Source organism: Lepisma saccharinum, chromosome 26 (assembly GCF_977018435.1).
Source record: "Lepisma saccharinum chromosome 26, izLepSacc3.1, whole genome shotgun sequence".
NCBI lineage: Eukaryota > Metazoa > Arthropoda > Insecta > Zygentoma > Lepismatidae > Lepisma > Lepisma saccharinum.
Genome location: NC_139254.1, coordinates 10,307,878 through 10,334,504, shown reverse-complemented (window position 1 = coordinate 10,334,504; position 26,627 = coordinate 10,307,878). Strand labels below are relative to the sequence as shown.

The following is a 26,627-nucleotide window of genomic DNA, read 5'->3' as shown; positions in this document are numbered from 1 at the left end:
TCATTGCCCCATTCTCTACAAGAACCAACTCTGTACGTCCTTGTAAAAAAATACCTCCCCAGACCATTACACCACCGCCTCGAAAGGGTGTTATTTCAACGAAACAACATTGTGCATAACGCTCACTAGGTCTTCTGTACACTTGTTCACACCCGTCTGATGAACGTAGGTTGAATTTTGACTCATCGGAGAATAAAACCTTTTCTCACTGCTCCACATTCCAATGTAAGTGTTGTGTAGCAAATTCCAGTCTTCGCTTCCGGTGACGTGCTAACAACCTGGGACGTGTAGCCGGCCTCCGAGATGATAAACCACTTTCATTCAGTCTTCTACGAACTGTTCGTGAAGAAACCACAGCTCTATGAACATTTCTCAAACGCCGTGCCACAATATTTGAAGTCGTACGATGGTTCCGTTAAGACTATGATACACATGAAACGATCTTCCCGTGCTGTTGTGCATCGTTTCCGACCAGAACCCGGTCTTCTACCATAGGAACAAGTTGCATCATACCGTCTGAGAGCTTCATTGATAGTACTTTGTGCTATATTTAGCACCCTAGCAATATACGACCATCATCACGAAGAGCTACTGCTTTTACTACCTCTTCACGTCTCATTTTCAAGCTAGCAAACTTACAATACACTTGCAAGATAAACACCAGAAATGACAATATCAATAATATCTGTTATTATGGTTACTATGAACCAAAATTCATGCCTCTCTAGACATTAAACAAAATAACATCAACAGGAATTGAAAATCAATAAATTAAAACAAAATTGCATGAAATTAATTTTGAGCCTACTAGGTGTCCCAAATAAGTAAATACGAGTAAATAAATAAATAAATAGTAAATGGAAAACTATGCAAAATGTTCAATAATGAATGTTCAGTTGTTCAATACTTAACTGAGAGCGTAATTCATAAGTAATTGCAATTCAGATGTCAAATATTAAGGTGTCCGGTTTTTTTTGTCCAGCAGTATATATAAAGCCCCAATCCCACCACTGACTGACTCACTGACATAAATGTTCTCCATGAAGGAAGCCCCGGAGGAAAATGCCCGATTACGACCTCCCATGAAATTGTCCCAAAAGGCCGAGAAAATTCAAAAATCTCTCAATTGGCCCTTCCTTAAGGGTGAAAATGCCCTTTTCTCACGTCCTTAGCAACCGTTTCCATGGCTTTTCTTTTTGCTCACATGGTTTCCTTCAATTCTTAATTGTCAAGATACATTATATTTCTCATAGATCAATAGCACACAGATGAATGAACTCATTGTTTTGAAAAGGTGCCTGAAACAAGGGTGACATCTACATAATAAGGAGTTTCAGCCCAGATACAATTACGTATATATTGTTATACTCAATGCGAAAATATCTACATCGTGCTTCTTTTAACTAAATGTTTAGAGGGTATAATGACATGCAATTCTTTAGAGCTTTCTATGCTTGTTGTTGTCCATGAAAACGGACGTTGCTAGGGAACTTAAATAAAGTTTATTTTCACCCCGAAAGCTACTGTAAGGGAATTATGCTAGACTTTTCGAATTTCAAAATACGAGCATCAGAATTTATTACAGAGGCAAGGTAGGAATTTGAGGGGAATGACGGAAAACGGTTATTATACAATTACGTTCAAAAATGTGAAAATAACAAAATACGTAAATATTGCATTTTCAATTTAGTGTCGCTATTGAATTCGTTTATGCAAACACATCCAACTAATTATCTTCAAACGGTTATTACTTACTCAGTTCATTATTAAGAAAATATACAATAATATTTTCAATATTTGTACCTTATTAGAGCCCATACACACATAAAGTTACTTTATAAACTTTTCAAATTAGCGAACATATACACATGTTCTCCATCATCCAATACAACATGCAGACATTTTCAAAGTCATTAAGATCATTGTGGAACCCCATCTATAACATGATTGCGCCCACGACGTGGCCGAAGGTCACGCATGTGAGCGTACAAGACGTGGCCAAAGGCCACGTCGAAAGTACGCGAGTCCAATAAATATAAAGTCCCAGTCCCACCACTGACTGACTCACTGACTTAAATGTTCTCCATGAAGGAAGCTCTGAAGGCGAAAAATGCCCGATTACGACCCCCCATGAAATCGTCCCAATAGGCCGAGAAAATTAAAAAATCGCTCAATCGGCCCTTCCTTAAGGGTGAAAATGTCCTTTCTTCACGTCCCTAGCAACAGTTTCTAGGGGCATTTTTTTGCAGCACACATTGTTTCCTTCAATTCTGAATTGTGTAGCTAAATACATTATATTTCTCACAGATCGCACACAGATGAATCAACTTGTGGTTCAAAAAGGTGCCTCGTACAAGGGTGACATCTACATAAGGAGTTTCAGCACAGACACAATTACTTACGTATATATTGGTAAACTCAATACGAAAATATCTACATCGTGGCCACATTTAATTAAATGTTTAGAGCTATATTAACATACAATTACTTAGAGAGTTTGTGGTCCTTGTTGTTCACCATGGAAATGGACGTTGCTAGGGAATTTAAAAAAATAAAGTTAATTTTTACCCCGAAAACTACTGTAAGTGAATTATGCTAGACTTTTGGAATTTCAAAATATGAGCGTCAGAATTTATTACAGAGGAGAGGTAGGAATTAGTGGGGAATGACGGAAAACAATTATTTTTCAATTTCGTTTCAAAATGCGAAAATGACAACAGACGTTTCCGATTTAGTGTCGCTATAAAATTCGTTTATACAAAACATCCAACTATCTTGAAACGGTTATTACTTACTTAGTTTATTATTAAGAAAATAGACAATATTTGTAACATATTAGAGACTATACACACATAACATTACGTTGAAAACTTTTCAAATAAGCGAACCACGTCGGCGAGAGCACGAGACGCTCGCCTAGCCTTTTTGAAATGGTGAAAATACCCGTTTCATACTCTCTAGCAACGTTTGTTTCCGTCCACGGGCTACAAATCCGCCATTTTTCCCTCATGGCTTTCACAACTTCTACATACAATAGTTATATTTGAAATTGACATACCTTCTTTAAATATTTTTTAATTGCAAACGTAATTGGAAAATAGTTAATCTTGATATCTGAAATAACAACAAATCTCCTTCATTTGTTTCGATTTTTATGAATCGCACTGATTAATGTAAGCACAGATGTTGCAATGCTAGATTGAAAATGTACACGGTCATATTCGACTGAGGCGACACAGGGTGTCCAAGAAAATTATAACAATTCAAGTAACTTGCACTTTGTATCTTTCGGTGCTTAGTTTAGAGTTTTTAGTGCCTTCGAACATTTTTATTTTCCTCGATTGATTGATTTAGTTTATTTTACTTCGCGTTTTGTGCCTCTTGGCTAATTTGCGAAGATGGGGATGAGTGATGAAATGATGAAATGGATGAAAATGGACATTCACAAACAACCATACCCGACCGGGATTCGAACCCGGGACCCTTGGCGTCGCAGCGCGATGTGCTAACCACTCGGCCACAGGGTCGGGCTTATTTTCCTCGAGGTTATCAATATCACATATGATTAAATTCATAGTTAGAAAACATGCATCAGACAATAGTGACATCTACATAAGAAGATTTTGTCCAGAGATAACATAAACAGTCATGTATAACTTACTTAATTAGTACTCAAAATTCAATACATCATGATTATTTTAATGAAATGTTTTAGACATGTAATACTGTTGTGTTAGCCATGCCTGTAATTGAACTTGGAAACACTTTGAAAATGGTACCTTAATGTCATATTACTCCAGTTGTGACGTCACGTAAAATATGACTCGTATCGACTGTCTATACCTTACGGAAAATAAATTTTGTGAGGGAAATTGACTACAAGAAGATACCAAAGAGTGTGGCTCATGTTGTTTAAAAGTTATTCGTGTGCACTATAAGAGATTCTAACAATATATCGTAGAAAATTATGAGCTGTATCTAACAATTGAAGATAACATATATTTCCTTAATTTTAATGTACGAAACAGAAATGAACACTGATGTATAGTATGCTAGATAAAACTAGAATTACCTTCGTCGTAAGTTTAGGTTTTAAGTTTTGTGCAGAATATATTTATTGTGTTATCTTAAAGAACCTTCATTTTCATCCCGGAAACTACTGTAAGTGAATTATGCGACAATTTTCGAATTTCAAAATATAAGGATCAGAATTTATTACAGAGGAAAGGTAGGAATTTAAGGCGAAGGACGGAAAACAATTATTTTTCATTCACGTTCATAAATGTGAAAATGACAAGAGACGTAAAATATTGCTTTTCCGATTTAGTGTCGCTATTGAATTCGTTTATACAAAATATCTAACTATCTTGAAGTGGATATTGCTTACCCAGTTTATTATTAATAAAATAGAAAACACTATTTTGAATGCTAGTAGCTATCATATTAGAGCCCGTACACACATAACGTTACGTTCAAAACTTTCCAAATCTGCGAACCACATCGGCGAGCGCGCGGAATGACGGATGACAATTATTTTAAAATTACGTTTAAAAATTTAAAAATGACAAAAGACGTAAATACTGCTATTCCAATATAGTGTTGCTATTCAATTCTTTTATATGAAATATCTAACGGACAATATTTACCCAGTTTAGTATTATGAAAATAGACAAAAATATGTTGAATATTTGTATAATACTTGAGCACTTCCACACATAAAGTTACTTTCTACGCTTTTCAAATAACCGAACTTATGCACATGTTTCTCTTCATCCAATACAACATGCAGACATTTTCAAAGTCATCAAGATCTATGAAGAACCCCATTTATAACATGATTGCGCCCACAACGTGGCCGATGGTCACGCATGCGAGCGTACAAGACGTGGCCAAGGGCCACCTCGAAAGTACGCGAGTCTAATATATAAAAATGGATGTATGTGTGTGTGTGTGTGTTTGTTCCGGCATACTTTCGAACGCCTGGAGCGATTCCAACCAAACTTGGTACACATACGACTTGCAACCCGGAAAGAAATACTGGGGGGGGGGGGTTAGACACCCCTGGCACCCCTGGGCTGAGGGTGGAAGGGGTGATATGTAAAAATAATGGAAAAACGACTGCTATTAGTGTGGAATCCATAGTTTTCGGGGTCGCTAATATGAATAGTGACACTCCCAATGCCGTTCAACTCCAAGACACCCTTGGCACCTAGGAGTGGGGTGGAAGGAGTTACATGACATGTAAAAATAATAAAAAACGACCGATATTAATGTGGAATCGATAGTTTTCAGGGTCGCTAATACGAATAGTGATACTCCCAATGCCGTTCAAGTTCATTTTACACTATAGTTAGAATTCATTATTTTCCTGTCTAATAGAAGATTTGAATAAATAAATACCCGGGCAACGCCGGCCAATCAGCTAGTTTATTATATAATATGTATTTAGTTATTTACATTATAACATACTTGTGGACTTTACATTACGTTAGAGTACATCGTTTACGTTGTCGTTCGTGCTGCATCCCAACACACGTCACTATACCCTGTCCCAGCTGGAGACAAGCGAACGAAAGCAAGTCTCTGCGCAAGTAGTGATGCTCGACGGTTCCACCAATGAACACGTGAGAAGGAACGGGATTGCATGGAGGGGGGAAAGCAACTGCAGTTACCAGCCTTCGAGCAGCGTGCCCACTCGATTTCCACCCTCATTTCTCTCAGAGATAGCCGGGACAGGGTATAACAGTTCCTCAGGACTGTAACTACGGAATCTGCTCTCACGTCAGCCATGGCGCAACAATTGACATTCGAATTTGAGTGAGCGTTCCATGTGACCTACAGAGCAGGGATGCCAACCACGAAAACGTAATAATTCCCAAGCAACCGAATATCAGTCCTCCTCCGTGGCCGTGCAGTCTATACCCTGTTCCAGCTAACTTTGGAGCAAGGGCGCACAAAGCGTCAGAGAAGCGAAGGAAATCTATTGGCCAGAGCGAAGCAGTACACGCCGCTGGGAAGGCAGTCGCTTTCCCCCACTCCACGTAACCCCGTTCCCTCTCACATGTTCATTGGTGGAGCCGTCTCACGTCACTACTTGCGCAGAGACTTGTTTTCGTTTGCCTGCTCCACAGTTAGCTGGGACGGAGTATAAGCAGCTGTGCTTTGGGCTTCGACTGCGGGACGGCATGGATTTGAGTCCGCCTCGGTTCAGTATCTGTGTATAGGATTGGTGGCAACCCACCATCGTGAGGAAATTGGGGAGCCACGAGTGAGTAGCGTAAACCTGGTCTCGGAAATCTCCTATAACGGTTGGGGGTTCGACGTGCTAACCCCACGTCACCCCATTACCGGTTTAAAATCTCCACACCTCTAGGTAAAATTGTTGGAGGGAGACTGACAGTAGGGATATCGTCCTAGGCCCTTCAAGGGCTGTCGAGCTACCGGTTATTAACCAAATATCGGCAAATTTTCAAAACGATCGCAACAGGATACCTGCAAGTAGGGGTACGGGGACATCTCGGACACACTGCATAGTATAGGAACGGGACATGTATTTTCCATTGTGCTTGTTCCCTAATTCATGTTTCGATACATTCTGAGGCACTATATCTGCTATTATTTCAACATTGGTCTCATGTAAACAGTTCTCAATTTTTTCGTCTCAATTAACCTAAAGAGGCAAAATAAAACTAAGAACAAAAGCACAACTGCGTGTTAATTAATTGTTTAATTTTATTTTACTTCACATTTCTGCCACTTTTGGCTAATTTGCGAACACTAGAGTACGCAGGATTCGAGGGGGCTGAATTTATAATTACTTCGTTCTAAGGGGGCGAGATATACTGTAAAATATTTCTTAATTATCGCTTCCAATCTTGGTTTGAAAATTTAAGACAAAAATGACAATAGGGGACATTTTAAGGTGGGAGGATTCAGTTATAACTTTGGGTTTTCTTGATATTTACTGCTTTCATTTGAAAATTTTTGATTTTCTCAAAATTTCAGTGAAGGGGATAGCCCCATCAGCTCCCCCCATGCGTACGCCAGTGATTGCAAATATGAGCATGAATGGTGATAACATGAAATTGAAAAGGCAATCGCAACCACACACAAAACTAGACGCACAGAGGATTATACTGGGCGAGAGTCCAGACGCCATAGCCTCGCTATCCTGCAAGAATTCATTCCAGGGTGTACTAAGCAGTGATGTGCCGTACACTATACGTTTACGTCTACATGCGTTGTCTACACGTAATCTACGAGTAGATTACATTAGGTTGTAGTTTACATAGACTACGTAGACAATCTAAAGTGCATTAAAATTAATTTGCAAGGCTTTCATGAAAGGAAAGTGACATTTTCAACTATATTGGTTCCTAACGAACTGAAAAGAATCCAATTTACAACAAAATTTCTCTTCTGTTCTATCATCAACTGTGGAAGAAGATAAATAGTATGCAAAAAAGACAACAGATGGCAGTCGTGAGGCAAAATTAGTCTTTCTCATATAAAACACTAGAATATTTCGTATGTTAGGTTTTTCCCTAGGTGAGAAATTGTTCGAATTTGGACGGGAGCGTATGAAAAGTTCTCCTCACACATCAGCAACTGATACGCAGCATAATTTTGTTTTACTTCCACGGCGCCCTTTGCTAAGTTATCACCTTTCGCCATGTTGTTTACGTAGATTACGTAATCTAAGTGTATAAAATAGTCTGTGTAGAATGTAGACTATCGTTGTTTACCCGTAAACGCACATCACTGGTACTAAGTGAGAGGTCTGTTACATTTGGCATAAATGTAACAGAAAGAGCGAAGTTAAGTATCTGTTCGTGCGTCGTAATCTTTCAGGATACTTTAAGGGGGGAATTATCTCTTCTATGTTTCCTTGGACCCTTTTCATTTCCCGCATCTCCCCTCTCCCCCCTCACCGTCCATTCGCTGTTTCGCGGCCGTAACTGTCCATCCATTGTTGAGGCCGTAACAGGGAGTAAACGTCGGGTCATTGTTTCCCAACCTCACAGGGCAGGCAGTTTGACAGTTACAGCCTTCCATAACGGTCCAGATAACATTTCACAGCAGACAGTTGACTATCGCCTTTCTGCGTTCATCCCCCCTCCCTCTCCATGTAGCCCACTCTTCTCGTGTGCAGATTGCCGTAAAGATTCGACCCATACTGTTTCATGAAGCTCAAGTATTCGCTCGTATTTATACCATGGCGGGAAGATTTTAAATTTGTACTTCTCGCTGACTAACACCTCGCTATCTCCTTAAACCTATTCATTCCATAAGATCGTTTCTATAGTGCAGTATGGATAAATTTTAGAATACACGGTACTTACAATTATATACAAAAGTCACTCGACCCAAACTTTAAGTAGGGTTAGCATTTTTATGACCTAAATATAACCAAAATATGCAAAATAAAATATGGTCTAATGACCTAAAACTTTACAAAATATGCACTATAATTTGAAAAATATGAACTTATAACTGGACTGTTTCAAATATCAATATCTAAATCATGGGCGGAGTTTGTGCTTTTACTTTGGGGGGGCAGACTCTGGGAGAAGCATATGATGTACCTGACGGTTATTGAATATCCCCTAGTTTATAAGGGGTTCGGAGGCCTTCCCCCCGGAAATTAAAAATAACAACAACTTAAAAACACTGAGTTTTAGGCCTTTTAGATTTGAAATGTTAAATTTCCTCGCTTAAGTAAACAAATATTAATTAGTATATTGGTTGTCAGTTTTTAAATAAGCAAAACAGTACGATTATTGCATTTTGCATTTCATTATTTTTTTTATTGATACAATACTCGTATTACTTTAAAGAAAGTTACGGTACAATAGTAAGCTTCAGAAATTTTAGAAAAATTAAATTGAAAAGTTCTTTTCATGCCTCAGCAGTAACTGTTGACTCAATACAAAGTCATTTTACGTTTTTTCTTTCTTCAAACTGTACACATCAATCAAATCGTCTAAGACCCGCTATTGCGGCGCAATTACCGCACATGCCATTATGCCATACGTCAAGATTTGCGGTATGGCTTCATAACAAAAATGTAGTAACTGAACTTAATCATGTGTTATTTATTTAGTCTTTTTTTAAGTTGGGGGCAGGCCCTCCTTGGCCCCTCCAGAACTCCGCCTATGATCTAAATCCTGAGATATTTTCACATACGTACTATATTTAGTTCACTTTATTGGCCCTGAGTTGCAAGCAACAATAAATATTTTCTCTAAATTTTCAAATAAAAATGAAAAAGATTTTTGCTACAGTCCAAAAAAAAAAAAAAGAGTTCTCGAGTTAACATGAGAGTAAGAGCGAATCCACTTCGAAAATGACTGTATATTTCTTGAAAATGCAAAGATATGCTGAATATGACCAAAAATCCATCAACATATGCTCTATCACGCAGAAATGGCTAAATATGCCAAAATATGCCCTTAAAAAGCACCTTAATTGAATTAGTTTCTTCATAATATGAATTTCTATATATTCAGGGAACATATCACCCTTACCCAAAAAAATATGCTGTCATGAAAATCCTAGAAGTAATTATAAGTAACGTGAAAACTTCAGTTTTTTTTTTCTTTTATTATAAAATATCTTCGGCAGATATATCAGAAATTCGTTTTGTTTCGTATCGTTTCGTCGTGTGTTTTAAGCAGTGAGTTACAATTACAGTTACTCGATTCAAAAAATAACTGAGTTACACTTACTCATTTTAAAAACTAACTTACATTTACTTTCTGCGAGAAATTTACTTTCTCTTCAGGGTGGTTCGAAAGTATTGTAACCCCCAACGTTCTTTGCACAAATATGAATTTCTCGTGTATATTTCAGCCGGCCCCCGTGGCGGAGTGGTTAACACATCGCTCTACGACGCCAGGGGTCCCGGGTTCGAATCCCGGCCTGGGCATGGGTGTTTGCGAGTGTCCATTCATCAATTTCATATCATCACTCATCCCCATCTTCGCAAATTAGCCAAAAGGGGCACAAAAAGCAAATTAAATTAAAGCAAATCCATCAATATTTCACTCCATATGTCTGGCATTGACTAATAGCTTATGTGCATTCAGTTAGTTTCATTTCAGATGGTAGACACAAGCTCCTACAGTGTAGAAGAACGCCTTGTGGCAAGTAATCATTGCGTCTGTGCAAAAAAGCATTGCGGAAACGATCAGCCGAACTATTCCAAAAACAACTTTGGTGACACACGTGAAACAAGATTTGCACTTAAAATCGTTTAGACCAACGTTTGTCGATGATTTGAGTGATGCGGTCATTAGAGATTGAATGATGCGGGCATGCAGATTACTCAAGCTTTCTCTAGGTGGTATGTTCACACTGATGTGCTGGATGTTTAAACATTAACGGAAACATAAGCTTTCAATTCATGTCAGTGATGTCCTGTGAAGTGAAATATAGACAACAGTGTAAAGAAGATGGGGTAACAAGACTTCTAGACCACCCTGTATGTATTTATAGACCTTAAAGCTTATACCTCTTTGCGTGCAATTACAAAGGACAGACTGCAATGGACGTTTTAAATTTAGCATACATCGCCTTAGCATCCTTGCCGTTGGTCATTCCACGAAAATGGTTGGAAACAGAGTTGCCAAATTTAGTTCGTCTCCAACGCTCTTTAATTTCCTCGTTAACGTGCTTGACTTTTAATCTCGACATCGAAGTTCCTGGGTTCGAGTCACTGTCAGTGCATGGGTGAGTGCCTCTTCATTAATTTCACTAATCATCACTTATTCTTATCGTCGGGGTTAGACAAATAGGGCAGAAATGTGACGCTAAATAAAATAATGCAAATACAATACTCGTACAAAGTACAAGTACTCCGAGAAAAAACTAAATTTATAATTTGTATTGTGAGTCACCCTGTGTTTTTGTAATTTTTCCAATGTTGAGAATGATATACGTGTAGATTAATATTTATAAAAAGACACGTGAATGATGCGAGAGAACCGTTCATCCATAGCTACCCAACGTTACGCTTTCTAGTGTCAAGGGATTTACATACTTTATTTGAATGTCGTTGCATTTTGAGCATGGAGTTATTATATTACTCCATTACTTCCAATACTCGAATGTCTTCACTGAAGAGCAAGATCGATCTACTCAATATAATTTAGATGGATAATAAACCTTTTCTTCGAGCAAGGCCTCATCTCCAGGAAAGTATCAACTCGGGGCAAGCCCCTGCACCTATTAACCTGTTGGGTGGGATGAGTCAAGGCAAATGGATCTTAAACCTTTTCCTGCTCCCACAAAAATACGCAATAGTTAGGCTGGAGAGTTCAATGAACAAACCGATCTCTAACTACACCTTGGTATCTCAACCTACTAACCATTTAGAACACATTAAGGCCTTTCAACTGCTTTGATGATGTCATCAGACATGAAAATTCCCAAATAAACAAATTTTGTATAATACATTCTTCAATGTTTAAACGTTACGTGAATGTACAAACCGCAAATTAACATGCATTTTATAGGGAATTTTCTGTCCTTACATATTCATAATATCCGACTATGGACTAGAACAACCATAGAATTAACTCCCTGGATCATAAACCTTTTTGGATCATAAATGTTTAGTTATGCCCTATATAAAATTCCCTTATACGAATCTCCTACAGAAACCAAAATAATAAGTTATTGTGAGCTCTATCCTCGGAAAGCAAACATGGGAAAGAGAGATTATATTAATAACGGAATTTTCAAACACAAAATATGCCAGAACTGGTCGAATAGAACGATAAATGTTCATACATAGATTTAGTGTTATAAAAACAGAAAGCCCACGCCATCTGTTAGTGGAATTACGAACTATTGGGAGTTCTCGCTTTTCTCTCTCACACGGATCGATCATTCTAAATCCGGAGAGGGTGGATGGAGGCACAGAGTAAAGGGGGGAGGGAAGGAAGAGCAGGAAGTGTAAGGGGGGGGTTCCCCCTTCAGTTTGTGCCATCCGGGTCGGCGGGGAATAGCAGAGTCGATTTTGTGGTTTGTTAGTTGTACAGTAGGCGACCACGCTTTACTACCATGCCACGTTGGTCGTATATGCTTGCAGGATAACAAAAAAAGGTCGCGCCGTAAAGAACTTTCTTTTTTAGCCGGTACATTTTTCACGCTGAATCTGCGAGGGGAGGGCTGGTGGCGGGGGAGGGGGGCACGAACCCCTCTTGTTTCAGAATTTAGCGTTGTTCGGGAAACAAGAACAAGTTCCGGCCTAGTTGACGAAATTCTTTACCCGACTGTCAATTGTCTCGTTTCTATGGCAACCGCTCTGGGGGGGGTTCTGTTCGCCTAACAACGGGATACAGGTTGATTGAGACCGTGCTCTGCTACGTTGTTACTCGTTTAAATCTAAAACGTGTACGACCTCCAATGGCGGCGATATTCAATGAGGTATACAAAGCAATCTTGTGAATGGGTATTTCGAAGCGAGATTTTAGACCAATGAGGACTGGCCTTCATTTAAGCTGTAACCGCTTTTAGGCAGAATATTTTTACAGCAATTATACTATCTGTAAGTAGTGTAGTAATAAATATCGTCTATAGGAAGCAGTTTCGTATGCAGGATTGTTTTCGGAGAGTGGTTGGGTTTGTAAACTGGGTATTACATATTCTGCGTTCTAGGGAGGCGAAATACTCAATAAAATATTTCGTAATTAACATTAACGTTTTTAAAGTTGATAAAAATGGTAATAGGGGAGAGGGGGGCATTTGCCAGTTCTGTTTCTCCCGAGTTCACTACTTCTTTCATTTGAAAATTACAATTTTCTCAAAATTTCTGGAGGGGTTGTGGCCCCATCAGTTCCTCGCTGTGTACGCCAGTTGTAGCGAGACTAGTTTTTGTTCAGTCCACTTTATGCTAATGTAGGTCAGGACTGATTTCGTAATTTTGACCACAGGTATTCACATTTCAGAGGGTAGTCCTTGCTTCTATTGGTAACACAGTGTGTCCATTTTCTACCCACATAGCAAAGATGGCGATCCTCGTTTTAAACCATCATTAATTTGAGATGTGTGATTGCCAACATAAAGGTCGCGTCGAATTAGTGCCAAAGCACATTTATATTCATCACGCACTTGCAAAAAATTTCAAGTGAAATAACAATATTATCCAGACATGGGTCATACTACAAAACATGCGGTTAAGGTGGGCAAAAAAAAAAGGATTTACATCAATTTAAATAAACAATTTATAGATTAATGTACATAAGAAATTTGCAAATATCAGAATCACTTTTGGTGAAAGTACATTAATCTCGTAATTATTTAAGTGTTTATTATGCTCTAAGCAAGGAAAATAAAGAAATATATGTACTGATGGGGTGAAGCTCATTCAAAAAAAACTGTAATATGTTTATGGTAAACACACTTAAATATATATATATATATATCTTGATTTCAAATTCAATAATTTCTTATAGGTAAAAATACCAAACATTTTATGTAGAATAATATATAAAATACTAATCATGTTAAATCGTAAATAGTGTCATTATCATTAAACTGTAAATAAACATGGCAGCTGATATTTTACAAATATGATATCATTAAAATTACCCAAATTCAGCTACAAGAACTGTAAAAAATAAAGTTACAATTGTAGAGTACACCCAGAATGTTTTATTTTCACTGTAATATACTGAAATTATTATAGTTTCATTAACACATTCAACAAAATCAAGAGTTCGTGTTAAAAAAATTCGTGCTAATCGGAGACTTAAATTTTATTCTTGCAATACAGTTCCTTCTACACATTAACCATTTACAATACGTATTATGTATGTCATCATAGCATTAAGTATTGTAGATAATGTAGATTTGACAATTCCATACTGTTCAGCAATTGTCGTTTTGTTCAATGCAACACCGTCTACTTCCTCTAGGATTCTCAGTTTTGTTTGCAGATCTATACCTGTCTGCTTCCTATTGGCCATGACTTCCGTCTTACTGCTTGCAACTTGATGTTACTCGTACTGGCTACGTTTTAAAGAATAGAAAAACACATCTGAACACACACCTGAATCTGTTGGTTAAATACGTATAAGCTCATTGTTGACGCGATGATCGCGATTGTCGAACAATTGCACCCAAGTTTTAAACTTGATGTTACTCGTACTGGCTCTGTTTTAAAGAATAGAAAAACACATTTGAACACATTGTTGATGTGAATCTGTTGGTTACAATCAGTGATATGCGTCCACGCGTAAACAACGATAGTCTACATTCTCCACGTAGACTATGTTATACACGTAGATTACGCAATCTATGTATACAACATGGCGAAAGTTGATAACTTAGCAAAGGGCGCCGTGAAATTAAAAGAAAATTATACTGCGTATCAGTTGCTGATGTGTGAGAAGAACTTTTCATACTCTTTCTTCCAAATTCGAACAATTTCTCACCTAGGAAGAAACCTAAGATAGGAAATATTCTAGTGCTTTATGGGTAAAAGACCACTCTTGACTCACGACTGCCATCTATTGTTGTTTTTTGCATACTATTTATCTTCTTCCATAGTTGATAATAGAAGAGAAGAGAAATTTGTTGTAAATAGGATTCTTTTTATTTCGTTAGGAACCAATATAGTTGAAAATGTCACTTTCCTTTCATGAGAGCCTTGCAAATTAATTTTAATGCACTTTAGATTGTCTACGTAGTCTATGTAAACTACAACTTAATGTAATCTACGCGTAGATTACGTGTAGACAACGCATGTAGACGTAAACCTATAGTCTACGGCACATCATTGGTTACAAACCAAGGTTTCCGATTCGTCTGCATGCTGTTCGTTTTTTACTCTGCTTACTTTAAATCTTGACAATAGACAATGCATTTCTTATTCTTACATTCTTGTCAACAATTGACGGGTCAGGGGAACAAACAAGGTAAGTCAACTCGCCAAACTTGAGAAAAATGAACTTGTGATTGTTACTCAATATGTAAATGAAAAGGTACAAAAACCGTATGGTTTGATGAATAGAAGCGTCAAATGTATGCAATGAAAACATGTTAAGTCCAGAAGAGCATCCACATCACAGGAAATAACACCACCATTTTGCTTACGACAGAAAATGGACTTACCATATTCTCTCCCCCGATCATTGAATTGAGAATACAGGCTCAAGCTTTCGCGATGAAATGCATTGCATATTTTAAATATACTTCCATTCCTTTATGAGATATTGAACACAGTATCAGTCAATATAAGTCTGTTAAATGAAAGTTTGGTAATCCTTTGTTTCGGTAACCTAAATTAAACATCATGTTTTATTTGAATTTTGGATAAATACAATGAATATTATGTAAGTCTACTTTGGTAGTGTTTGTAACAGAAAATATATTTTGGTATTTGAATTTACATTGAAATTAATGTGATGTAAAATTAATGCATTTTATTCAGCTAGGTGAGCCTCTTGCTTAATGAAACTTGTTTTTCATTACTGTAAGTCGATATTTAATTTCATAACAACACTATGGAGACATTTTAGAATGAACACTCTTGAATTTCAGTCCATATTCATTGGAAAGTCTTTGTCTTGGTCAGTTTATAAATACTGTAAATGCTTCTTACAACATCCCAAGTATGATTATTATTATTTTGTATTTTGCATAGGTAAGACTCTCAAGAGACGGCAGTGGCAACCCTGCCACAAGTCCCTGGAAGTTACGTCAGAGCAATCGTTTGCTCTGATTGGTAGTGTACATGCAAGTTAAATTTTAAGCGCTTATAGCGAAGAAACTAAGTGCTTTCGAGGTTAACAAGGTAAAGTTACTTGTTTTATGATATCTACCAGCGGACAGCCGTTTTTGAAGTTGTTTTGCGACACCCTGTATATATTTGAATGTACAGTCAGCGTAAAAAGTGGTTGCACTTCATGAATATAAAATGGAGTTTCCTTACTTCATTACTCCCGGCCCTGTAAGATTGTGTACCCTTGCGAGGTATGCAATAAGGTATACTCGAAGTGCATATTGGGTTGCATGCCTTCGAGGATGAAGATTGAGATAGCCGTTTGCTTACATGGACTCCAATCACTTTCGACGTTGACTGTATCGTATCCTGCGGAGTATACTCTACGTATCTGACGGTGTGTATTTTTTTTTGCAGAACCTGGGTATGACGGGGGAAAGGCGCAGGACCTATGGTGTCCGCGTCTCGGCGCCGCCGTCTTCGCAACAAGCTGAGCCACGTCGTGCGCAACACCATGCTGTGCTGCGGCCGGAGGAAGGTAAGTGCTCGCACATTGTCGACCACGGCACCTTAATTTTTGTTTTCCTGTTGCTATTGTGTACTATGTACTATACGCGGATGATTCGTTAATAATTTTGCTACGCGAGGACGCGTTAGAAAAGACTGGTAAATAGGAGATGAAGTTATTTTGTTTAGAAAAGTTCAAAGTAAAATCGTTCAGCCAAAAATATGCAAAAATACCATCCTTTTCGACTGGATACGTACTTGTCAACTCAAAAGTTTGCAAAAATATGCTCGTTGAGACAGAAGTATACATTCTTAAAATCAAACGTATGCAAAATATGCGGGTTTCGACTGGACAGGCATTTCTAAACTCAAAAAACACACTAAAATATGATCATTGTTATTTTACTATATACGCACTTTTAAACTTAAAAACTTTAAAATATGCTCCTTTTGACAAAGCGTTAATTTTTGAACTGAAAAGATATGCAAGGATTCTCCCTTTTTACAAAACATACACCATTATACTTAAAAATATGAAAAATACGCTGATTTTATACTAAGTGTGCAGTTGATAACTCAAAAGTATGCTTCTTTTCATATTTCTAATGGCAAGAATTCAAGATTGAACTCACAAATATGGGCATTTTGACAAAACGTGCACCTTTAAACTCAAATATATCGTAAAATATGTACTTTTCAGCTCAAAAATATACAAAAATTTGAAGTTTCAAAGGAAAATATGAAAACTGTGTAGTTCGGATAATACTGCAGAGTAAAGCTCAATTGAAGACTAAAATTGGTAAACGCTGTAAGTGCCAAAATAATTCAAACACCGTTTTCCACGTTAAACCGACTGTCCCTCAAACTGGACAAGCATTTTCACTGCGAGCATGTGGAGGAGGGGGGGGGGGAGGGGGCGGAGTAAGATATTATACCTTGTCCTTCAGTCATAAAAACTCATGGTTTAGCATTTATTATATTTGCTGTTTTATAAATCTTGAAATTAACTTGAAAATACCTTGGCTTTGATGTGAAGTTCAGGCTTGAGTCCACAAATTAAATGGACACTCTCAAACATCCATGCCCAGGTTGGGATTCGAACCCGGGACCCCTGGCGTCGTAGCGCGATGTGCTAACTACTCCGCTACGGAGGCCGGTCAGTTTCTACGAGGGTTGGCGAGTAAGTCATGGCAACCCAGTAATAATTCCACAGTCGAAGGATGTATTTAAAATTTGTTATATACAACTGAAAGAGTATCCATTATGGATATTTTGTTGGTAGGAATCATGAAAGAAAACCGAAGCAATCCTGTGACATACACATGTATTAATGTACAAATTACAAAAACCTGTCTGACCCTGTGACATACACATGTGCACATGTTACAAAAACGTTTTTGATTATGTCTTACAGTTGTATATAACAAATTTTCAATACATCCTTCGATTGTCGAATTATTACTGGGTTGCCATGACTTACTGACAGGCCTCCGTGGCGGAGTGGTTAGCACATCGCGCTACTACGCCACGCGTCCCGGGTTCGAATCCCAACCTGGGCATGGATGTTTGTTAGTGTCCATTCATCAATTTCATCATATCATCACTCATCCCAATCTTCGCAAATTAGCCAAAAGTGGCACAAAAAGCGAAGTATAATAAAGCAAATCAATCCATTAAATAGAAACTGGATTTGATTCGCATTTCCATAGACATCAGTCACTTTGTTGATGAACAGTTCTTTGTACTTTTGAACGATTCATGGCACCGCTCGTCCAACAAGTTCACTACTCAACTTCAGGCACGTAGCCAGGGGGAGGACTAAGGGGGCTGAGGCCACCACGAAATCCAACAAATATATAATTAAATGTTATTGTTAATAACAGAAATAAAGTTATAACCGCAGTAAAAACAGCATTACATGGAAAAAAAAGTTTAGTGCATAATAGAGGAATCAGGTTATATTTTAATTTTCTACCATTTAATCCAAAGAGTAAATGGATCCACAGCTTCCAAAACTTATAGTTTTCTTTGTGACAGGTGATACAATATAAACTTTATGAGTAAAATTTGACCCTAACTTTTATAGCCTTTTTTTAAAAAAACGGAATGTGTAAAAGTTAATAACAAAATACAATAACTATAATTTTCAGTACACTAACTGTACGAAATATAAGAAAAATAATGGACAACAATTGTGTTGACTGATACGGTGGATCGAGTAGCAAAATCTCTCCATTTATGTAAATAACAATAAATTTGGATTGAAATTGGTATATTTTAATAACTTATAATAGTTATTATTGTAAATTAACAATAATTATTATTGTCTTTATTATTTGTGATATATCTATGGCCTGACCCTCTCTACAAATGTCTCTGGCGACGCCTGTGCTTATGAGGGATGAGCCCCCCCCCCAAATAAAATTCTGGCTACGAGTCTTTTCAGATATCTCAAGGCTGCAAATGCCCCCCCTCCCTGTGGCCGTCCCTTTGCGGATCCCTTTGCATACCTTACTGGAGATTTGATCTTAGGATCCTTTATGTTTGTAGCATGTTTTGATAAGCACCAAAGCATTGTCAAGAAAGTTTAATATTGGAGCAAACACTTGCAAACATATTTTCCTCGAATGCAATCGTCCTCGTAAGTATACTGCTTTTCCGGATTCTCTGGAGTAGCGACGCGCAGAGGGGAAAGCTTGTGGGCGGGGCCAGACTAGGTGGGGAAGGGTGCGGGATGAAAGCAACGAAGTGCTGCGCGGTGTAACGGGCGTAAAGCAAAACGCTTTCTGCTGCCAATTTCTTCTTTTATTCTTAACAATGGCCAGTGTATTGTTTTACACAAATAACAAATAATATTGCACGTTTGTTCGTCTTTTGATGCTACGAAGAACAGAAAAAAATTAAAACAAATTTAAACATACATTTTCAAAAAACATGCAAATAACCACAAACTATGAAACATTATGTATCAAAATGTGTTTTAAACAAGTCTGAAAAACATGTTTCAAACACTTTGTTTTAAACATTTGTAAAAAAAACGAAGCCATGTGTTTTTAACTTTTCAAACAAGTTGTCCTCGAACACATTCAACACTATGAGGCGCTCTCCTGAATGCAGAGTTCCTCTAGACTTGCGAGCTGACATGTTTACTACGGAACTACTGGACCGCGAATGAGCCCCCTCCCGTGGATGCCCCTCCCCTCCGCGCGTTCATTGGACGAGGCGCACACCCTTCAACATGCGCACAGAACGCGTTCGCGTTTTCTTACTCCAGAGAATCCGGGAAAGGAATATAGGTGCAAGTGACGTTACGTCGAAGACACCCTTATTGCTATTGCATTTTAAGAAATCCTTATACCCCCGAGATGAAGTCATTTATACGCCACTGAACCTCATCACTGGAGCAACGGAAATCAATTTAAATAATTCAATCCAGAGCTTCTGAAGTTTGTTCTTGGATTCCATTAGGACAATTTCCTTTCTTTCAAAATTTTTCGTAATTCTAATTTTTTTCCGGTATCTAATTAATTTTTGCACGTTCATTATCATCTTCCTACAAAAGCTGAAAAAATTAACCCCTGTCAAAAATTAAAGGGTTTGATTATAGAACGATGTCTCGTCGAGTCTGAAAGAAAAAACTAATTAATAATGGCGGATTATGGCCCATTTAGCTACTGTTAATTATCCATCCGCTGCGGCAATTCGTTCGCAGCCATCTACGAATATAGTTCGTAAATGCCAATTAGCAACCATTTTGAAAATTTATATCTACAAATGCTTCCCAGACCCCACTCCCACAATGCACCTTGTTGTTCCTCATTATGTTTTGTCGAAGTCATCCGAGTTTCGGAATTTTCCCAGCTCAGAGAAGAAAATCAATGAAAATAAAATATTCCCTCGTTTCTCTCAGCTCTCTCTAACTATCTGCGTAATTTCCATTTTTTTTTTTGGCTTGTTTTCTCCCGATAATTGCCTATTTACTTTCCAGTGGCTAGTCGCATCTCTGCTCGCCTTGTTAAGGTAAAGGTTCCTCACACAGTGTTTCCCGAATGCAATAGCATTTTCAAGCATATATATTCTCTATAAGATTTTGTTATAAATAAATTTCCCTTCTAGCACTCTTGAAGGTTTTTGATTCCATCATACAGCGTTTTTTTGAAGGAGTAATTTTTACTCAGCTTTTTATTAAGAATCCATTTCCATCTCACGGTGTTTTTGCAGGAGGTATTTCCCTCACACAACATTTTATGAAAGCTTATTTCCATCATAGAGCGTTGTTTTAATGAGGGTTTATTTCCGTCCAGCGTTTTTTTTTGCAAAACATGCAGCATTTTTACAAAACCTTATTGCCGTCACACAGCGGTTTCTGAAGGAATTATTTCCACTATATAGGTTTTTACTGAAAAAAATTATTAAGGTTTGTTTTCCTCTGCGTTTTATGAAGCGGTTATTTTCCTCATGCGACATTTTACAAAACATTATTTCCCCCTTGAGTTTTCTGAAGGAATTTTTGTCCTCAACATTTCCCTCATACAGCGTTTTTGAATGACATATTTCCCTCATCCAGCCTTTCAATAAAGATTTATTTCCCTCATGCAGCTTTTAGAGAACGAATTATTTCCCTCATTCGGTATTTTATCAAAGGATTATTACCCTCACGCCCTTTTTCTTTCAAAAGTAATTTCCCTCATGTAGAATTTTACGAAAGCTTATTTCCGTCATATAGCATTTTCTGATGGAAATATTTCTGCCATGTAGTGTTTTATGAAAGATATACTTACCTCATTCAGCATTTTTTAAAAAAAAGTTATTTCCCTCATCCAGCGTTCTATTAAGGATTTTCCCCTAACACGGTGCTTTTGCAGGAGTTATTTCCTCTCACACAGCATTTTGTGAAAGCTTTATTTCTCCCATACAAAGACCCTACCCGATGACGCCGTAAGCGTCGTCGCCTTGTAATCAAGGGGTCCCGGTTTCGATACCCGGTGGAAGCACATAGTGGTTCGGATCCCACTTTAAACTGCAGGTCCAGTCCCGATTAGCTTTACTGAGCATAATGTGGTGCTAAAACATCAAATCAATCAAGAACAATCTCCCATACACGTTTTTGAATGAGACATTTCTGTACGTTTCTTCATTGCTTATTATTGAATTCTGACGTTGTAATTTCATATAAAATATTATTTTCACTTCATTATTTCATTCTACGGTGTATATTAACAATTTTTCATTTAAATATTTGAACACAATTTTTATGCAGTACCTGGGGTGAGAAATGCTCTTGCGATCTGTTTAAGGAGGATTCAAATTTCGGATCGTTAAAGCCGTTGAGCGAGTTCCATCCTGTCGTTAACCGTGCTTTTTGCATAAGGCTGACGTTACGTTATTTCAACTGATTTCCTGTGGATTCCCGTGTCAGCGGAGTTTAAGGATCCACCAGAGGTCGCCGGTGTAATATGCTTGTAGCAAGTTACTTGCAACGCTTCAGTCGGACCCCTTGGCAAAGAGTTATGACGCCGAGGGTCCCGGGTTCGAGTCACGACTTCGGCGTTATACGGTACTTTGTTTAGAATATAATTTCAGTAATTTTGGATATTTTTGTGTGTCAAAAGGATCAATGAAGTCAGGGAAAATCACACAAATTCTTAATTGAAAGCAGAAGAGTCGTATAAACTCGTTGTAAACCGTATACAAACAATTATTCTTAACTGGCCCGGCAAGTACCCGAGTTGTCTCACCCTAAGGCTGTGGTCCATATTTTCTTCTTCTTGTTCACTGAAATGATTCATTTTTTCTTGCAATGCCCTTTCCTCCACTTAACTTATGGAGTTGACCATTAGGTTTTACCGTTCACTTCTGAGAATCGAGCGTTTGATGAATTATCCAGTCAGACGTTAATCCGGGGAGGGGATATGTCACGTTCCCTGTCCTGAAATCAAGTTAGCTTGTCTAGCTGTGCAATACTGGAGTTTCCTTCAGCGCTGGTCCACGGGTAAGTTCCCGGAAGTCTTTCAGTTCCAGACACAACTGGAAAGTATTATGAAAGGGCTGTGTGTGCGAGAGGAGGGTTCACGATTAGTAGAATCAGAACTGTTGAGTGCATTGAACTTTGAATTCCTAGTCGTTGCGACGTTCGTTATTCCTAGAAGTCCAGGCGCTGAAGCACACTCAACTTAATTGTTCCTCTATTCCTGGAAAATGACACTTTCAGTTCTCACAAGGGACATAAGCAGGGTGTAAATTAAGGAGGGTGGCGGGGATTTGCCCCCAATACACATCCTCCGCATAAATAATAGTGGCATTTGCAATAAATATTTCCATGAGATTCTAAAACTTAAGCTTCTACCTGAATCCATTATCGTTTTGTGTTCTCAAACATCAATGTGTTTCACTCAACTAACGATGCGTTTCATATCTCGTATTTATATAACACTGGTATGTGTTTTGAAATTACAACTTTGCTTCATGAATGAAAATACCAGATGTTTATCAATTAAAATATGCTAAACTCGGATCTTGCATTGGTTTCTCTCTGTCACATCAGGTTTTTATGTATTGGTTAAATATAAAATTACATAGAAAACACGTAGATTTTAAATTTTAATATACAAATAGCAAGCCACCTTTTACAGGACTCAACATTCATGTTTTATCGTAACGTTCTCCTAGATACGGGGATCGAACTGGGGACTTTCAGATGTCCCAATGGGTTGATGTAGCACGTTGATCATTCATCCTTGTTAAGGAGTCACTCGTGGTAAGCTTGATGGTAAGGTGCGAGAGGTACTAACTATACTCATTCAACAGATGGCAAAACGCAACCACTTTGATTTTACGCTTTCAAATCTGGATCACACATGGTTAGAACAGAACACTTAGGCGTGAGACTGTACAGCTCTCCCAAAACTCTCCTCCTGCTTCCAAGTTACAGTCAGATGGCAAAAGACACCTTACCGCCTGTTGCACTTAATACTTATTCTATTACTACTGTACTATAGGTGAGACACCTATAAATCATTTATTTCGCACGTTTTTACATTGCTAACGTACTATTCTGCATTGCGGAACATTTCTTTAGGTGAAATAATGAATTTGTAACGAAAATAATGTCTATTTCTTTTATTAACGAGTACTTACTGTTCTTCCTTATTTCCACACACAATATGGCAATAGCTTACCCGTTTATCGCGCGTTGTGCCAGTGTTTTGTCGATTTGGAGTGTGCATGCAGTGTTGCAACCTTTTAACCGAAAAATACCTGCATTTAAAAAAAATAATGAAAAACACCTCACGAAATTTTTTCGACAAAAAAGTTCAATTTTTGACATAAAGAGTAATTATGAAACCATTGACGTTAGCCCCAAAACCATCCACGGGTAGCCCCAAAACCATCTACGGGTAGCCCCAAAAACCATTGACATTAGCCCAAAAATTCACGATAGCCCCACGAACTATCACGGGGACGAGGTATGCCTACTAGGTTAGGTTAGGCCTTTTAGGTTAATTTCCATTAGCACTCCTTTCGTTCAATTTAGCATATACGGACAACATCGGTTTTTCTCGATGAAAGAAATTACACGGAATTATTTTAATTTTAACTTTCCACGTCCTACATTCCACTTCTTTCTTCAAGATTCCGTGTTGAATTACAAATTCCACGGCATCTTCCACACCAGGCAACAACTTCACGACGCATCCTGACACGTCATCTTATAGCGAAAACACTGCGTGGGTTGAAACACTGACTACGGGGTTTACGTCATCTAACACACGGAACATTGTGCTCTCGTGCAGGAAGCAAATGGCGGCAGCAGCAATAGCGCGTCGGAAATAGATTTTCGTGGAAAAGCACATGCATTCGCATTAAAACAGATCAAAACTACATTCCCAAACTTCAACAACACTACAGAGAATGAATTGCGTAAGTACTATCTCCTGTAAATTTGAAGAAATCCGTCTCACCTATAGCAAAGTATTAAGTGATCACAACAACAACAACCTGATCACCTTCAAAGTACTCTCCATGACACTTAATACACTTATTCTCTCTCCTTTCTTCATAATGCCGAGTTATTACCCTGCAATAACTTTTGGGTCGGCACCTTATTTACCTGTTTGCGAAACTATTCATTCAGGAAGGTTGGTTAACATCTGACATGGCATTCCATAAATACCTATGAGTGCAACGACTGGTGTTTATGAACTTCCTACCTGATAAAGTTTCTCAGTTTTATGGGGGATGTTACATTATAATAACATAGAATACACTGAAAGGGATTGAATTTACTTACCCCCTCATTTAGTAGCAAAAAATATAAAATAACTTTGTTTCAATGCAATGGAAGTCTTCGATACGTTCACGTCTGGTCTTCGTTACATGAAACATTTCGATGTTCTGCGACGTCCAGCAGTTGATTTTGCTGTAAACTTTGATTTGATTGATTCTTGTTACATATGAGGGTGTACCCAAAAGAAACCGATCACCTTTAAATTACTCTCCAAAACAACCCGATCACCTTCAAAGTACTCTCCATGACATTTAATACATTTGTCCAATCTGTGATTCCATTCTTGGAAACTCATCTGTTGTCATGGCTGAGAGCTCTTTCCTCGTTTTTTTCTTCACCTCTTCTATGTTGTCAAATTGCTGTCCCTTCATTCGGGGAAACAAAAAAAGTCGCACGGAGCGAGGTCAGGTGAGTAAGGGGCGTGGGGCAAGAGAGTCATGCTGTTCTCTTACATCGGCCATCACAAAAAACGAGCTGCGAGCGAAACCGGTTTTTCGAAAAAAAAAAAATACACTGTGACCAGATACAACCTTCCCCAGCGAAGCCACCGAGTGTACTGAACTCACAATGAGTTTCTCGTCGCTTGCCTAGCGGGAAAAAATCGTACTACGGAAGCTCCGCCCAGCGCAGCGCTATTCCGTTTTTTTTGGGTACCCCCTCGTATCGTCGCTTTTTCTGCCACTTTTGGCTAATCGCGACGATGAGCATGAGTGATGATAGGATGAAAATGATGAAGACACACTCACAAAGAACACCCAGGCCGGGATTCGAACCCGTGACTCCTGCCGTCGTAGCGCACTGTGATAGCCACCTCACCACGAGTTTCGCATTTGGTGGATCAATAGGTCTTGTCAGTTCTAACGGCGGGCGCTCTGGAAGCTGGCAAGGGAAGTCGGGAGCGCGGAATACGCGGAAGACCAACGGTGACACCGAGATATATAGTCTATGCGTTTACTTCGCTAACGTCCAAGATCTGAAGAAAGCCGCCGCCACGAACGTGGGTGCGGATAAACGGCGGGCGAGTTGTTTTCGTCCAATCACACTCAGCCTTCAGCCAATGGGAACAGCTGTCATTCTGCTCGTCTACTCCACGTGGAGTCCTTGAGCCAAAGGGCGCAGCTGTCATTCTGCTCGTCTACTCCACGTGGAGTCTCAGGCTGTGTCCGAAAGCTGCAAGACCATACTTGAAGCGAGCATACTTCGAGAGCATACTCGCAGTGCGGTCTTGAAGCCTGGAAGCGGAAAGCTTTCGAACTGCACTTCGACTGCAGCGCCAAGACAAGTGAGGATTGCAACAAAAGTTGCCACTCTTGTTTTCCGTGAACAACACACACATGACTCGGCGTGCAGTTTATATAACACAGCACGTTATTAATTATAGAAATATGAAAGAAATTTGCTCCTTCAAATTAATTTTCACACATTCCGCAACATGGTTTACGATCGCGGTAAAAGAAATTGTTTTCTCACTTTTAAACACTTCTCACTATAGAAGAAAGAAACCACGCATATATGAATAAAACCAATAAATAAAATTACATAGTATTTTAAAAACTTGTTTACTTACATTTCCACACAATGGAAGAACTACAACTGCCAGCTGATTGACTTCCGACGTCCATTTTTTTAACAAATGAAAAGCAAGCACAGATCGCAAGTGTGCACCGCTCGTGTGCTGCGTGCTATGGTCTTGTACACTCGTTTGCTTGGCGCTTTCGAACTGCACTAGGTGACGTCACTTCCGTCAAGACTGTACTTCAAGTATGTACTTTGTACCTTTTGGACACAGCCTCAGTCACATGACTGCGGATACGCTGTTGCCGTAGCTTGCAACTTCAATGGGGAGACCGTGTGAGGAACAAGGTGGCGTAGAGTAGATGTGGAGAGTAGTAGATGTGTGGCAACACTGCGTTGAATGTGATGTTGCAGCTGGTGGGCGCGCTCCGTGGACTCCAAAGCCAGTCGGTCGTTAACGAAGCTAGCGCGTCGACTATAGGACGTGGTGGAATTAAGTACTACGTAAGCCTCGTTCTACAGGCTGCTGCATTGGTTGCTTCCCCGCTCCTCACTTCCCTTGCCAGCTTCTAGGTCGCCCGCCGTAAG

At 38.7% G+C, this 26,627-nt stretch overlaps 1 protein-coding gene across 4 annotated transcripts in view; it reads left to right on the top strand.

The window, feature by feature from the left end:
- Positions 1–26,627, top strand: part of RhoGAP100F (Rho GTPase activating protein at 100F) — an 858,958-nt gene that overhangs the window by 263,311 nt on the left and 569,020 nt on the right. For all 4 annotated transcript variants that reach the window (XM_083112158.1, XM_083112157.1, XM_083112161.1 and 1 more), the window contains exon 2: positions 16,148–16,268. In XM_083112158.1, coding sequence (XP_082968284.1) covers positions 16,182–16,268 — 87 coding nt within the window. In that variant the 5' untranslated portion in view covers positions 16,148–16,181. The remainder of the gene's footprint in view (positions 1–16,147; positions 16,269–26,627) is intronic.